The 15,215-nt window shown below is 34.0% G+C and overlaps 1 protein-coding gene across 2 annotated transcripts; it reads left to right on the top strand.

Annotated features, from left to right (window-relative positions):
- Nucleotides 1-1,660: 1,660 nt before the first annotated feature.
- On the top strand, nucleotides 1,661-3,157 carry LOC139776503 (uncharacterized). Of its 2 annotated transcripts, none has more exons than XM_071713194.1 (3): nucleotides 1,661-2,193; nucleotides 2,290-2,728; nucleotides 2,811-3,157. In XM_071713194.1, the coding sequence occupies exons 1-3, from the start codon at nucleotides 1,765-1,767 to the stop codon at nucleotides 3,038-3,040; spliced, it is 1,098 nt and encodes a 365-aa protein (XP_071569295.1). In that variant the 5' UTR covers nucleotides 1,661-1,764; the 3' UTR covers nucleotides 3,041-3,157. The 2 variants fall into 2 exon arrangements, with proteins under 2 accessions (XP_071569295.1, XP_071569296.1); XM_071713195.1 differs by having other exon boundaries at nucleotides 1,663-2,193; nucleotides 2,290-2,674.
- The last annotated feature ends 12,058 nt before the right edge of the window (nucleotides 3,158-15,215 follow it).

The raw sequence follows: 15,215 nt of genomic DNA, 5'->3' as shown, positions 1-15,215 counted from the left end.
GTTAGCGTTGGTAGCGTGGTAGCGAGCTCCCCGAACGCACCCTTACTACATTGAGAAATCGATTCAACTCACGATAATATTAACAGTAAAGAACTAATATTACAACACAATACTATAATATGGCATAAAGGCACATGACAGTGTGATTGCGAGCAAATAGCTTTATTCCTTCTATTTTTTCTGAGTTCTGCGGCGCGCGGCGTAAAGGCCGTGGCACATAGAAAAACTTAAACAGTAAAACTAAAGCAGTAAGCAAATCAGCCAATCACAGTCAAGAACTTAAGACATAACATAAGTGGTAGCGAATCAGTACCGTTGATTTCCTTACTGCTTACGTCTTACTGTGTTTAAGTTTTTCTATGTGCCAAGGTCCTAAATCCCCGCGCGGCGTAAATACTGGAGTTACCCTATATTGTGCAGTGCACAATGTGCACCAAAGGGAGAAAGCTGCGTTTTTCAGACGAGTATGAAGTTTGCCGCCCTCGCCTTCGGCTCGGGCTGCATCACACAAGTCTGAAAGAGTTTTCGACCCGTGGTGCACACGATATTTTTCACAACACCTTTTATGGAAATGTTCGACTTTCCATGCCTGTAGAGCGGGGCAAAAGTGGCCAATTGCACGCCAGGACTTAAGGCTTCCGCACAATAAAAAATATAAGGAACTAGGAACAGATAATAGCGATTGAAGAATCAAGAATAAAAAGTTGAATGCACGATGAAAAATACAGGTAACAGAAACAGAGAATAACACAGGCAATAGATTTTTAATCTATCCGAAGCCGTGTATTAATGTTAAGCTGGATATGCACAATACAAAGGTACTTACAGGTAACAGGAACAGAGAATAACACAGGCAATAGATTTTCAACCTATCGGAAGCCGTGTATCAGTACTGTAGCATTTATATACGGCTTCCGATAGGTTGAAAATCTATTGCCTGTGTTATTCCTTGTTCCTGTTGCCTATACCTTTGTATTGTGCATCCAGCTTTACACCAGCTTTATTCTTGATTTCTTATTTTAAGGGCCGATTTCACAGTCTTTGATTAACTTGATCCTCCGATTAAACTCACTCTTCGTCTCTTTCTAAGGGGGACAGTTAGAAAGAGATGTAGAGTGAGTTTAATCGGAGGATCAAGTTAATCGGAGACTGTGAAATCGGCCCCTAATCGCTAATATCTGTTCCTTGTTCCTTATATTTTTCATTGTGCGGGGGCCTTTAGGAGCTGCGCACAATGAAAGGAATAGGGGACAGGGAACAGGGAATAGGAAACAGTTCAATATTAATATATAAAATTCATTAACGTATGTAATTTATTAACACAGAATAGACGAACAGAGGAATAGCGCTAAGGAACAGTAACGAAATTTTATTCTATATTTTGTATGCCGTGTGCACAATGCATATGTTAATATTAATCTGTTCCCTGTTCCCTATTCCTTTCATTGTGCACAGTCCCTTACTTTCCTCCCCTAGGGGAGAAAATTGATACTTTCTGCCCCGTTAGCCCCGTACAGTGGGCAGAAAGTAAAGTAGCAGGCAAATACGATCTAACTCCGTTTTCTTTCATTCTAACTTATTGCACTAGTTCAGAAGTGCAGCGAAAACGAACAGACTAATACACTTTACGTTAATTTGTGTACGACGGCTTTAATGTGCACTAGTGCGCACTGAGTGCATTCAATCGAGTTCGCTATAAGCTGTCGTGGAACTGGTGGATAAACAAAACGCAAAACATTCGCGAGTAAAAAAGTGTAGCAAGAAATGGTTTCGAGTGATAGCGAAAGTGACGATGTATTTGGCATACCTGAAAAAATCGCTGAAGCAGCGAAAAATGTCGAACAGAACCTGTTACCGACAAAATCAAAAAGCCGGTATGAAACCACGTACCTAACCTTCATGAACTGGAGAAAAGAGAAAAACATAAATTCATTCTCAGAAAATGTGCTTCTGGCTTATATCAGTGAGCTATCGAAGAAGACAAAACCGTCGACTCTGTGGAGTCAGTATTCCATGCTGAAAAGTACCCTAATCGCTAAACAAAACGTCAATATTCATAGTTATTCTAAATTGACCGCTTTTCTCAAGAGAAAATCTAATGGCTTTAAGAGCAAAAAATCAAAAGTTTTTACTTCAAATGAAATTCAAAAATTTCTAAATGAAGCGCCAGATGATCAGTATCTAGCAACAAAGGTTAAGTAAAATATATAAATTTATAAAATATAGAAAAATAATATATATAACAATATAACAATAATATAACAAAATATATTTACTATTTTTTTACAGGTTGCTTTAATTGTTGGCATTGCTGGAGCCTGCCGAGGAAACGAACTTACAAAACTTAACGTAGAAAATATTGAACATCATGGTTCTTTGTTACTCATAAAAATTCCAGATACAAAAACGAAGATTTTGCGATCGTACACAATTGAGGGGAAATTCGCTGAAATTGTTAAAAAATATGAGGCTCTGCGACCACAATATGTCACTACAAATCGATTCTTTTTGAATTTTCAAAAAGGAAAATGCACGACTCAAGTTATAGGAAAAAACAAAATCGCTAGAATGCCAAAAGAAATTGCAAGTTACTTGAATTTATTAGAACCCGAATTGTATACCAGTCATAGCTTCCGAAGGACGTCGGCGACATTATTGGCTGATACTGGTGCAGGTATAACGACCATCAAGCGTCATAGTGGTTGGAAATCAACCAGTGTGGCGGAAAGTAATATCAAATATTATAGTTACTAAAATTAATATTGTCCTATTTTATTTATAACGAATAAAAATTTACAATTTATTTACAGAATATATTAAAAAGTTGATAAACAATAAAAGGAATATTGCAAATCTCATCACATCATCAATAAATTTACATGAAACTATTGCAAAACAAAATCCTGAGTCCGAAGAACCGCCAATAAAACAATCAAAACTTGGAATAAATGTTAATGCATCAACATCAAAAAGCTCCGACTGCATCATGATTGAAGATAAATCTAAATCAACATTTAAAATAAAAAAATCGAGGAAATAATCCAATCTTCTAATTTGAAAATTGTAATGTAAATATTAAATTCATTAACTAATAAGACTTTCATTGTAATTATATTAATTTTAATAAATAAAAAAATAATTACTATTTCAAAAATTATTTGTGTTAAGACTATCGATTTGGAACTGTTTTTTTCTTAATAATATATCACTGAATAATAAGATAACTAAATGTACCTATTTACATAATATCCCTAAATAAAATCCCAAATTGTCAATCAGATTTAGTGCAAAAATTAAAATTATTTTTTTTTCAATTTTATTGTCATTCAAATTTTAATTTTGTGATAAGTGGGGGCTTCGCTTCTCACACCCTCCACCAGGGGCTTTGCCCCTGGATCCCACCGGGGCTTCGTTCCTGGACCCCACCAAAAGTTTCGCTTTTGAACCCCGTATCGCTCTTTTTTTTTCTTTCTATTTAACGATACGCGCGTACAAACTGTATGAATGAAACACTAAACGCACATATTCTACAGGCATTTAAAAATTGAACATTTCCGTATAAGACATCTTTTAGACATCTAATGTCCCGCTTTTGGACATGTGTGCTGTATGGGTTCACATTCGTCTGAAAAACGCAGCTTTCTCCTCTTGGTACACAATATACTATTCTTTACAAATTATGGAAAACATTATAAATCCCATATTGATTCTTTTAAAATTAAAGAGTCAACCGACGCCGACGCTGAAAAGATAAACGTTCGTTTTTCACAACTGGTTAAACATCTTCCCCGCCTCTGATGTACTAAATTTTGCAAACACAAAACTTTCATTTTTTGTACTAATTTTTACAAATAAAATTTTTTACAAAATTTTAAATTTGCTTTATCTATTTTCCTGGCCTGGAGTTTTTTGCAAATACAAATTTGCTTTGTTCGTTCAAACAAATAATCCCCGTATTTGGTTGTAGCCGAATTGGATCTTTTGTTTTTTAAACAAAATATTTAGTTCTACATACCTACATATTCTTGCAACAAAATTATTTTGTTCTTCTAACTTTGCTCATATAGAAACAAATAACTTTTGTTGTGTCAACTAAAATTTGGTTATTCCAACTACCCATACAACACAAAATATTTTAAAAATATTTTAAAAATTTTTTTAGGAAGATTAAAATAATTCACAAAAATATTTTTAGAATGTTTTTATGTCCGCCAGATTATGTCAGAAAAATATTTTTAAAAATATTTTTAAAAGATTGCAAATAAATATATTCAATAATATTTGTAAAATCTTGTTAGCAGAGCGTATTGAAGAACACACGGAATACACACAGCAGGATATATTTATTGCTTGAACGTTGTGAGACAAAAGTGACGTGTGTGCTGTAAAGGCGCGAAGAAGAAGCGACCGTAGACAAAAAGTATAAAAGTAACTAGATATAGTAGATACGATAGCGCTTCGGGCGCTCTAAGGTGATTGAACCGTGAACATAACCGTGAATATACATAGATGATTTGATCCCGAACATATAACGGAAATTGTATCCTCAACAAATCTTTTAAAAATATTGCTTCAAAAAATAAATTCCCAATCAGCAATAATTATTGCAAGCAATCACACTTAAAAAAATGTTTTTAATATTTGAAAAATATCCATCTTTACATCTTACTTTGGAAAATATATTATTTTGTATATCTATATCATCGCAGCAGTGTTGGGTGAGCCTTGCGTTGTATATGCTAGCAAAAATTATAATGTCTTGCGAATGTCATAATTTTGCTTCGCCGGAGGCCTGCTTATCTATATATATAAAGGAAGATGTCCTGACTGACTCATCAACTGACTCACTCATCAACGCCCAGCCCAAACCCCTGAACCGAATTTTTACCAAAAGTATATGAAATAGGGGTAGAATTTTCCGGGGAGTGCCACTATGTGTATAGTTTTTCGTTACTGATTTTCTGGAAACCGGTTTTTTTATATAGAAGACAAATGTCCTGACTGACTGACTGACTCATTAATGCTCAGCCCAAACCCCTGAACCGAATTTTTACCAAAAGTATATGAAATAGGGCTAGAATTTTACGGGGAGTGCCACTATGTGTATAGTTTTTTGTTACCGATTTTCTGGAAACCGGTTTTTCTAATTCTTCTAATTTTTCGGGAAATAATTGACCGAATCTCAAAGAATTATAGATCAAACAGGGGTAGAATTTTCCGGAAAATGCTATAAAGTGTATAATTTTTCGTTACCGATCTTTTTGGAAACCGGTTTTTTTAATTTTTCCAATTTTTCAGGAAATAATCGAGAGAGAGAGAGAGAGAGAGAGAGAGAGAGAGAGAGAGAGAGAGAGAGAGAGAGAGAGAGAGAGAGAGAGAGAGACTATTTGCGTGTCTTATTACATATGTCCTCCGGGGCGAAGCCCGGGTAACCAGCTAGTATTTATATATTAGCCCCCAACTGAAATTTATTTACGAGTTAGACTTATTATTATGCGCCGCCTAGCGGCGTCGTTGCAAACTAGCACGGAAAAATGCGCTACCATGCATCTTTCTTAATTAAGAATATTTCATAATATTTCAAAAATATTTGAAAAAAGATTACAGAACCAATAATAAATTAAAAATATTTTTTAAATATTTTGGAACGAGATTATAAAACAATAAATATATAGATTTGAATTAATATTTCAAAAATACATTTCAAATATTTAAGAAAATATTGTCTGGGTGATAAAAAAGAACATTTTTAAAAATATTTTTTAAAAATTCTTAAAATATTCTTAAAAATGTTACCACAAAAGGTTTTTAAACTATTTTAAAATATTCTTAAAACCATTTTAAAATGTTTCTTGCAATATTTTTATAGAAATATGTAGAAATATTTTTTGAAAATATTTTGTGCTGTATGAGTAAATGCGTTTCTCAGTATGGCAAACGGAAAACAAGTATTGCACAGTCAAAACATAATCTCAACGTGACGTACATACAGTATTGGAGCTGCCATCTAATAAAGTTTCTCAGAGACAGGTCGTCCATTGATAATTCAACTTCGATAATTCAACCCCTTTATTTCATCAATCTTTTGACGATTAAAGTAATCAACACTCGATTGATATATCAATTATTTGTATATAGTTATCCAGATGAAATTTATTATTAGTTTAATTTTATCAACATGAGAACAATCTTCTCTCGCATTTACCCTCAGCAGGAAAATCCTAAAGCAAGTGTTTGATTTACACATTTGCAGAATAAACCCTAGTATAATAAACACAAACGTACGATAGTTTGACATTTTGAGATTCCGCGAGATGACGACAGTAAACAGAATTGTATCGCGCCTCTTATTCTATCCAATTCGTATGTAAGATATTTATTGGCGATAAAAGCTAGCTGTCGATAAAGAATGGAGAGAATTCTCTATCAACCCTTATTTGCCACGTTTAATATAATTGCTTAAAAACTTTCAGTCAACTGGAAAAATAATATTCGATCGGTATTGGCATCGACATATATATTAATCAAATTTCTATTCTCAGAACTTCAGAACATAAATCTGAAAAATGTCTCGAATTTTAAAGTGCTATAAAAAGCACATCTCAATATGTAGAAAAATAGAGCTCTTCTTAATAAAAACTAAATAGACATATATTTTAAAGAATTGAAAAAATAATATTACATTAGAAAATCCTAAGTTTCTCATTATTTTAATTTAAATTTCAGATTTTAATAAAGTTTAATTTAAATCCTAATTGCAATAATATTTAAACTAAGAATGTTATTATATAAGAATATTTTAACATATATATTTACATAAAATCAAATGTAACAAAAGAGATTATTAAAGTAATATTATGAGATTAACGTTATTAATGTTATTTAATTTTAATTATTGAAGATTTAATTATGTAAACGTCAAAATGAGTATAAAATATAAATTATTTCGATATATACATATTTAAAATCCACGTATTAAAAAGAGTTGCATGAGTAATGTTAGTATTCCGCTTGTCGCGAAAACACACCTGGCGAGTTCGAGGTGACGGCAGCTGTTCGACCCAGTTGGCATGCAAAAATAAGACGAACGATTATTCTAATCTGCGATCCTCGAATAGGACGTGCAATTGAGTTCGAAAGAATTTTCATTTGTCGATTCGACAACATAGTTAGATTATTCGCCGCGGATACGGATATACGATTTTGCGAGGCAAAGTTTGCGCTACCTTTGATTTTGTAACAACCAGTTTGCGGGAAAGTTGTAACTACATTTGATAGAATGTAAAAGAAAAGTAATAAAAGCATTTTCTGTTGAATACAAAATAAATAAGTTTTTGGAAAATAATATTAATAAGCAATAGATAAACTAAATAATATTTTTAAAAAATTATAAGTAAATCGGAATAAACTAAAGAATAAAAAAATACGATGCGATACAATAAGCAAAATTTAAGTAGAATAAGACAAAATTAAATACACAATAAAACTTCAATTTTTAATTTAAAAAAACATAACTTTATCAATGTGCTTGTTTTTGGGATTTATAATTTGATATCTCTGTAAAATAGAAACGCGACAAACAGAGAGCTTCATAGAATGTTCGATACAATGGAACTTGATTTCGTATTTTATTTCCGGTATATCGGAAACGTGATTTTGCGTCCGTCAGTATTTTTAAAAGATAGCCCAAAGATAACCCCGACAAGTAATAATGGGAATCTTTATTTCGGAATCCGATTCGGGAAAGGTCGCGACATATAATTTATCAGGGATGCAAAAGACTATAGAGAAATTCAGATTTAATCCGTTTGGAAATTCGTTCGTTGAATGTTGCCTTTCGAGCTCTCTTTCGCTCTCACCGCTGATTTTATTCCTTCATTAGGCTCATGTAATTAGGGTAAAAGCACCCCGGCCTTTGCGCGCAGGACAAACAGCTCTACATGAAAGCCGGAACGACCTAAATGTATTTGAGAATATCATCGCGCTAATGCGAATCTTATGAGTTTCGATAAAAATGTGAGAGTCGGTGAGTATGATTGACGTCGAGCTCTTTCTACGAATTGCAAACCAAAAACGCCAAAATTATTCTGATATATTTGACATTAAATAATATAATTTAACAAGAGATTTAATTTCTATGTTGTAATTAATAATATATATAACTTGTTTCAGCTTAGAAAATTAAGAAGGTAATGCTCGAGAGAGAGAGAGAGAGAGAGAGAGAGAGAGAGAGAGAGAGAGAGAGAGAGAGAGAGAGAGAGAGAGAGAGAGAGAGAGAGAGAGAGAGAGAGAGAGAGAGAGAGAGAGAGAGAGAGAGAGAGAGAGAGAGAGAGAGAGAGAGAGAGAGAGAGAGAGAGAGAGAGAGAGAAACTTTTCGATAATTAATTACAAATATCTTTTAGGTTTTAAAATCCGAGTTTAACAAAATAATCTTGTTGGATATCGAAGAGATATAACTGTTTGAATTTATATCTAAATTTATATCCTGATTAAAATCTAAAGAGGAAATATAATATATTACTTGATATATAAATGGAGAAGTATAAAAATTTAATTTTGCTCCGGTATACTCCGACGCGAGGAGATGCATTTAAGAATTCGTCGTCTGTATGCTTATGCAAACGTTGTACATCTCGTTGCGCATCTCTCGAGTTCTCTCGTCTACGCGAGGAAACGTTTCGCGTCTGCCGCGAAATTCATCGGAGTTCCGCGCGACGACGGTTCCACGCGTAATGCACATAAGTAAGTTTAACGCTTTCTAGAGGAGACGGTATAACGGTGAACACGGTACCTCCATTACAGCGTCAATGTCGCAGTTTGCAATTTGCGATTTCTGGGATCGCCGCGAGGATGCTGCGAGATGACACGCTCGTCAAAATGATCGAGCGACGTTGCGGCGCGATGACGGGACAGATAAAACGTCCATTTTTGAAAATCCTTCAAAAGAAGACACGCGATGCATATCTACGTAATTTCACATAGACAAAAGCGCATTGTAATGAACGACGTATTTCGTCAAATATACATGTGCAACACCCATTTCGCGTTTGTCGGTATGCTTGCCACGGAGAAAGAAAGTGTAATCTTCAATAATACCACTCTTTCAGAGATAGATGTATTGTTTCGGATTTAAAACTGATGGCACGCTAATTACGCGGCTTGCGTGAAAAAGATATAGATTTATTTCCGAAACATACAAGGTGTGTCTCAAAACTTACCAACCCACTTTTATACATCCGAGTTCTTTCGAAGTCAATTCGAAGTCAAATTTCAATCATTTACTACAAGTGTTTAATTTCCAACATTAAACGTTACACGCCTTTTCAATTTCTTATATAAAAAAAATATTAAATTAAGCAAAGGACGAAACCAGCTTATTCATCTACTTACACTCTCGATGTTCAATTCTCGAAAAGACTGCGGTATTTTTATTAACAAAAAACTGACTCTAAGGCCGGTATTCATAGTCGGTTCTTATATTTAAGACCATCTTAAGATGTCATTAACCAATCACAGAGCCGTATTAGCATCTTAAGATATTACTTAAGACGGTCTTGAAATAAGATCTGATTATGAATACCGGCCTAAGTTCACGAAAAAAAATCCGTAGATTAAAAGTAACTCATTGACTCTGGCACACCCTGTATATCTCCTGGATTAACCGAGCCGCGAAATCGCATGGGATAAAAGTGATAGGTAACGCACGGAAGCTCGTTAACCCGAAGCTCTCCATTTCCAGCAATGCATAACAAAGCGAGGGAAAAGTGAGAAGCTTTTCCGACTGGCCGCTGCTGTGATGGAAAATTAAAAATCAAGTGTGCCATTTAAGTCAGCGCCAACAAAATTCACTATTAGCGACATCTTAATATATAAAATGTCAAATAAATTTGAGATAATAAAAACTGTTGAAAACTTTAACATAAATTAATCGCTTTAGGTTAAAAATTTACAATTTGCCAGAAATATAAGCTCTGAGAAATTCAAGAAACCGATATTTTGCAATATCTAATTTTCTCAAGCGTGTATCTTTGACTTTGAATTTCTGACTTGTATTAAACACACGATTTTCTCGAATTAATAGACTTTAGAGTTTTAATTTCTGTTTCCTAATTCAAATTTTTATGTTCTCAATTCTATTGCATTAGAATTTCTCCTATTCTGTGAGAGATCCAAAACTCCCTTCTTCGAATCTTTTTAAAATTTTCACTCTTAATTTCTTAAGTGAATAATTTTAAAAAGTCAATAAAAACTATATTTCAGATTCTAAAAGCAATTTGCCGAAGGATTAAAACGAATAGAATTCTTTAATTAAAACGGACGGATTTCAAAGACCCGAGCTTCATTTATTAGGAATTCTCTCGCGAAAAAACCGAAAAAAGGCCATAAGGGATCAGCGAGTCGACGGTCGAATTTGCGCTGGGCGTTCTCCCGTGGAACAATGGCTTCATTTTGAACGCCGAGCGCGTTTTATGTCACGCAGAGCCCGCAGAATGATCGATCAATCTGAGAATGACCCCATCATCCCGATTACCTTTTAGTCCATTTCCCTCATCCTTTGCCGCGTCCGTCGCAAACGTCGCAGCGGGACTTCCGCCCTGTAACCTTTAACAGGACAAGGCAAAAAGGTAATTTGAATATGACTGGGAAATTAAAATAATACTGCGCCGCGTTCCAAAGTTATCCACTGGATTTTAATGGCTAAAAAGTATCAAGAAGAGATTTAAAGTTCTACTCGACAATACGGATATACGAAGAATTATATAAGACGTGTCAATTATCTTGACTTAATTACCAAATTGTTATAGATAATCAATATACATTTAAATCAACATAATTAATGTAACGCAGTATCAATTAATAAAACAAATTAATACAACTATTTAACGATGATCGTCATTTTATAATATCGAAGAACGATCTTTTGTGCAAAAGTATTATAACGTGAAAAAGCAGAATAACCTTTGGTACATGAGACTTTATTTTCGAAAGCATCAATTTTGAAATTTAATCTAGTAATGCTACACTGGATGTGAAAAAGGTATTATGGTTTTCAAAGGTATCATAGTTTTTTCACCTTTTTATTATATGAAACCTTCTAAAATGTGTACGTTTACATGTAATAACATAAACAGAGATAAAGGCATTAATTAACTTCTTAAATTTCCAGAATTGGTCTCTTTTAAATGAAACTCGGTACGAAAAAAAGTCGATATTATTTTTTAAATACATATAAAATCAGCCTTTCACATCTCGTGTCATAAATATCATACTAAATATTTAACATATTTTGATTAATGTATATTATAAATATAATATATATATATTTTTTTTTAGTCAATTTCAATATATAATTGAATATATTATAATTAACAAAGTTACGAAATTCTCGTAATTCTCTGGTCCGCCGCGTCCTCCGAGTCCCGAATCCCCGATTATGGGCTCGCGTGTAATTGTTAATATTCGAATGTAATGTGCAGCGAGGATTCATTTCCGCTCGAGGAGTTAATTGGACATAATGCAGGCGCCAAGTTGAATTTGACGGGCAGGCGCGCGAACACTTTTAACGGCATTCGCCGTTCGCAATCAGCGCTTATTAAATTCAACCGAGTTCGAATATCGTGACGAAGGATAAATAGGATTTCTCCTTCGCGCGCGCTTTATTGCGGCCGCGGAAATGAAGTGCGCTGACGTGACTTGGCTCGCCGATCGATCTTAACCCGTCGTCGTCTCGCTCGCGCGGCGCAGCGGCTCGGGAATGTACGGCCGCACACGTGTGCGTGCACGCGTGTTTGCACGCTTATTCGCACGCGCGTCTCTGTACGCTTGCTGCACAACGAATGCGCGGAAAGTCACGGAGGATGCGACGAATATCTATAATTCGTCGATTATTTACGACGCCCAAGCGCGTCATTCAGCAGAACCGCGTTGGCGTGCAAACAAGTTCGGAAAATTCGAATGCGACAAGGAAAATCCAATATATTTTAATTTTTAACTTAAATTTATTATTGATCAAAATTCTTATTTTAATTATCTATATTAAATTTATAGTTTTTATATTTGTATCTTGGATCTTATTATCTTAAACTTTCATCTTAATTTTCAAATAAACGAACGTATTCAAATATATATTTTTATTTCTAATGTCAGTTTTAATTAGATTTCTATTTTAAAATTTTCAATTTTATTACTCTAATTAAATTTCCTTTTTCACTCGCAAGTTTATTTTCGATTAATTTACGTTCTTCTATTTTCGATTTCTACGATTCTTAATTCTTGGAATCAAGCCACCAAATCTTTCGGAGCTTTGATCCGCGCAATTCCAGGGCGAAGCCCGGACGAGATAAGAAATCGGCGTAAAAAAAGGAGGAAAAATCCCAGCAACATAAATCTCCGCGCGTAATGGCGTTAATCCATCACTGGGGAATTTATTCGAGCGCGAAATGAAATTTTCGGCGCAAGAAGCGCCGTGAACATTTAAGGCCAATAAAAGGCGGCAGCAGCTGAAGGCGCGTAGCCGTGCGCCGCTATTAACTTATCGCAGAATGCATAACAACCTCTCCTAAGAAAAATCCACAAAAGTAGCATGCCGTAGAATGATAAAACGTAAAATGGAATAAAATCGTTATTTCAAAAATATCAAATTCTTCCTTAATAAAAAATAAGTAAAAAAAAACACGCGTGACGCGACAGAATATTGTGTAACATAACGAAATTCTTTACATTTTTATATCATATTGAAAATTAATATAATCTGAAAAATTCGTAAAACCGAACGAAATTTGACAACTGCGTGACAACACATCCGGTAATTTGTAACTCTCAATAACTGAACATTTTTAAAAATATAATAAATCTAATTAAATTATATTTGTTCAATTAGTATGCAAAAACTCAAAATTCGGTAATTAGTTTGCGATGAAAATCGGTCTTACAAAATCGCGTATTTAGTTAGGAAATCCAGAATATTCCTAGCAATAAGTGGATTAAGACGAGCTTAAATCTGGCTCAAGAAGTTGTCCAGCGAAAGTGATACATTTAATAACCAGGTTGAGGTTTGTATATGTAAATAGCACAAGTACAATATGTTACATTAACAGCAGCGTATGTTAAACATTTCACACAAAAATTTCTACATAGATAGAAATTCACTCAAATACAAAATGTTTTGACGTAGAACTACGTCTTTGTCGACAGTAAGTAGGGGGTAACATTGGGAGTACAGATGCAACGAAAACGTGTCACACTTTGAACGTTTATATCTTCGAAACTAATAATCGTAGAGTAATGATTAATACGTCATTAGATAGCTTATATAGTCCCATTTCCTCTTGAAAGTTTCAAAAGTCTCAAAAAGCTTCCTAAATGAGGAAGACAAACAATTATAAGCAAATAATTATGCTCAGGTCTCAACCACTTTCAATTTTGGCAATTTAATATCAATTATTGGCAACTTTTCTAATTCCATTATATTCTTCAGTCTTTTCTACCCCTATTTCATATATAATACTTTAAGATTTGTTTGATTAGACCCAGCTTTATTAGACTTCTATGCATGTACGTATTCCTAGCAAATTTTAACATATGTAACTCAAGAACAAATCAACCAAATTTTAAAAAATTATATATAAAATAAGGGTAGAAAAGACTGAAGAATATAATAGAATTAGAAAAAAATTGCCAATATAATAAAAAAAGTGTACAAATTAGAAATTTGCTCATTTTTGTTACTTATATATAACTCAAGAACTAATCAACCAAATTTTTAAAAATTATATATGAAATAGGGGTAGATAAGATTGAAGAACATAATAGAATTAGAAAAAATTGCCAATATAATAAAAATCAAACGGGCACAGTAACAACTGTGCCGCAACCAACAACGTAGAACTACGTCTACTATCAAAGTATTCAGCGAAGGACAGTTGACGTAGGGTTGACAGTAGACGTAATTCTACGTTGTTGGTTGCGACACAGTTGTTACTGTGCCTGTTTGATTTTTTTACCGTGATTGTATTGAAATAATCCTTATCGAATTATTACGGAAAAAAAACTTTATAAAGATTAACGAAATTGAAATCAAAATTTGTTTAGTTGCTAAATAAATTTACCAAGATGTGCATTGATAGATACATAAGATTAAATCGAGTCAAATTAATGGGGAACTGTGTATTTTGTCGCGCTTCTGACGTTGCCGAGTCGCGCGGGAGAAAGAGAAACGTCTTTACGGACTTATTTATCAGACGACGTTGTAACGAAAACACGATATATACCGAACGAAATCTCGAGCGATACAAATCAAACCGGGAACGATACCGGAAATAATCCCCATCTTCTGGATCTCCCGTGCGATATCCACGAACATGCATTTTCGTTTCCTGGGAGTGTCCTTCCGCGAGTCTTTTAATCGCACGTGCGCACGTGAGCAAAAAAATCGCCCAAGGGCGCAATAAATCGCTCCTTTATCGCAATTCTCAGAACTATATTGCGTTTTGTTAATGCTCACAGAACTCTCGTTTCACTCGCTCTTCGCGGGAACATTTATTCGTGTCCAATTTATCGCGACGAGCTTATCGCGATTAGCATCCTTCTCTCACGACACCTTCGCTTCGTGCACTATGTGTTACAAATCGATATTCAATTTAAAAAGAAATGGGATTCAGAATACGAATAATCTATCAATTGGTTTTATTTATCTTAAAGATATTAAAAACGACAGCTGCAGAAGAATTTAGAAGAGCGTAATATTGCAAAGAGAGTTCCAATTTTAATTCAACTTTTAAAAAGCCGGATTAATTTCGAAAACACGAATAATGTACCGATTTGTTTATTTATTCTGACAATAATAAGCGAAAATAGCCAGGATTTAAACTGACAGAATTTATGAGTTGAAAATCGGAGAGAATAATATTCGTGAAAATGAAGCGCCAAAGTAAATTCTATACTTGAACAAAGCTGTATTAATTTTAGAAACATGGATATCAGTATGCAAAACGCATCGTCCGAAATATGAGGGTGCGAAAGAGATTTTTTGCAATTCCCTTTTAATATTCAACTCCTTTTGCATCTTTAAATTCCACGGATATATGATTAAAATGAGATAATAGGATTAGCTTTCGCTGGAAATACATGAGAAACCCACGCAGAATTGTTACAATTAACTGTCATTTGATACATTTGACAAACGCGTATTTTAATAAACACTATTTAATTCCTGC

The sequence above is a fragment of the Temnothorax nylanderi genome, unplaced genomic scaffold, assembly GCF_030848795.1.
Source record: "Temnothorax nylanderi isolate EJ_2023f unplaced genomic scaffold, tnyl_v1.0 TNYL_tig0121_pilon, whole genome shotgun sequence".
In the NCBI taxonomy this organism is placed as follows: Eukaryota; Metazoa; Arthropoda; class Insecta; order Hymenoptera; family Formicidae; genus Temnothorax; species Temnothorax nylanderi.
This window is presented reverse-complemented; position numbering and strand designations above follow the sequence as displayed.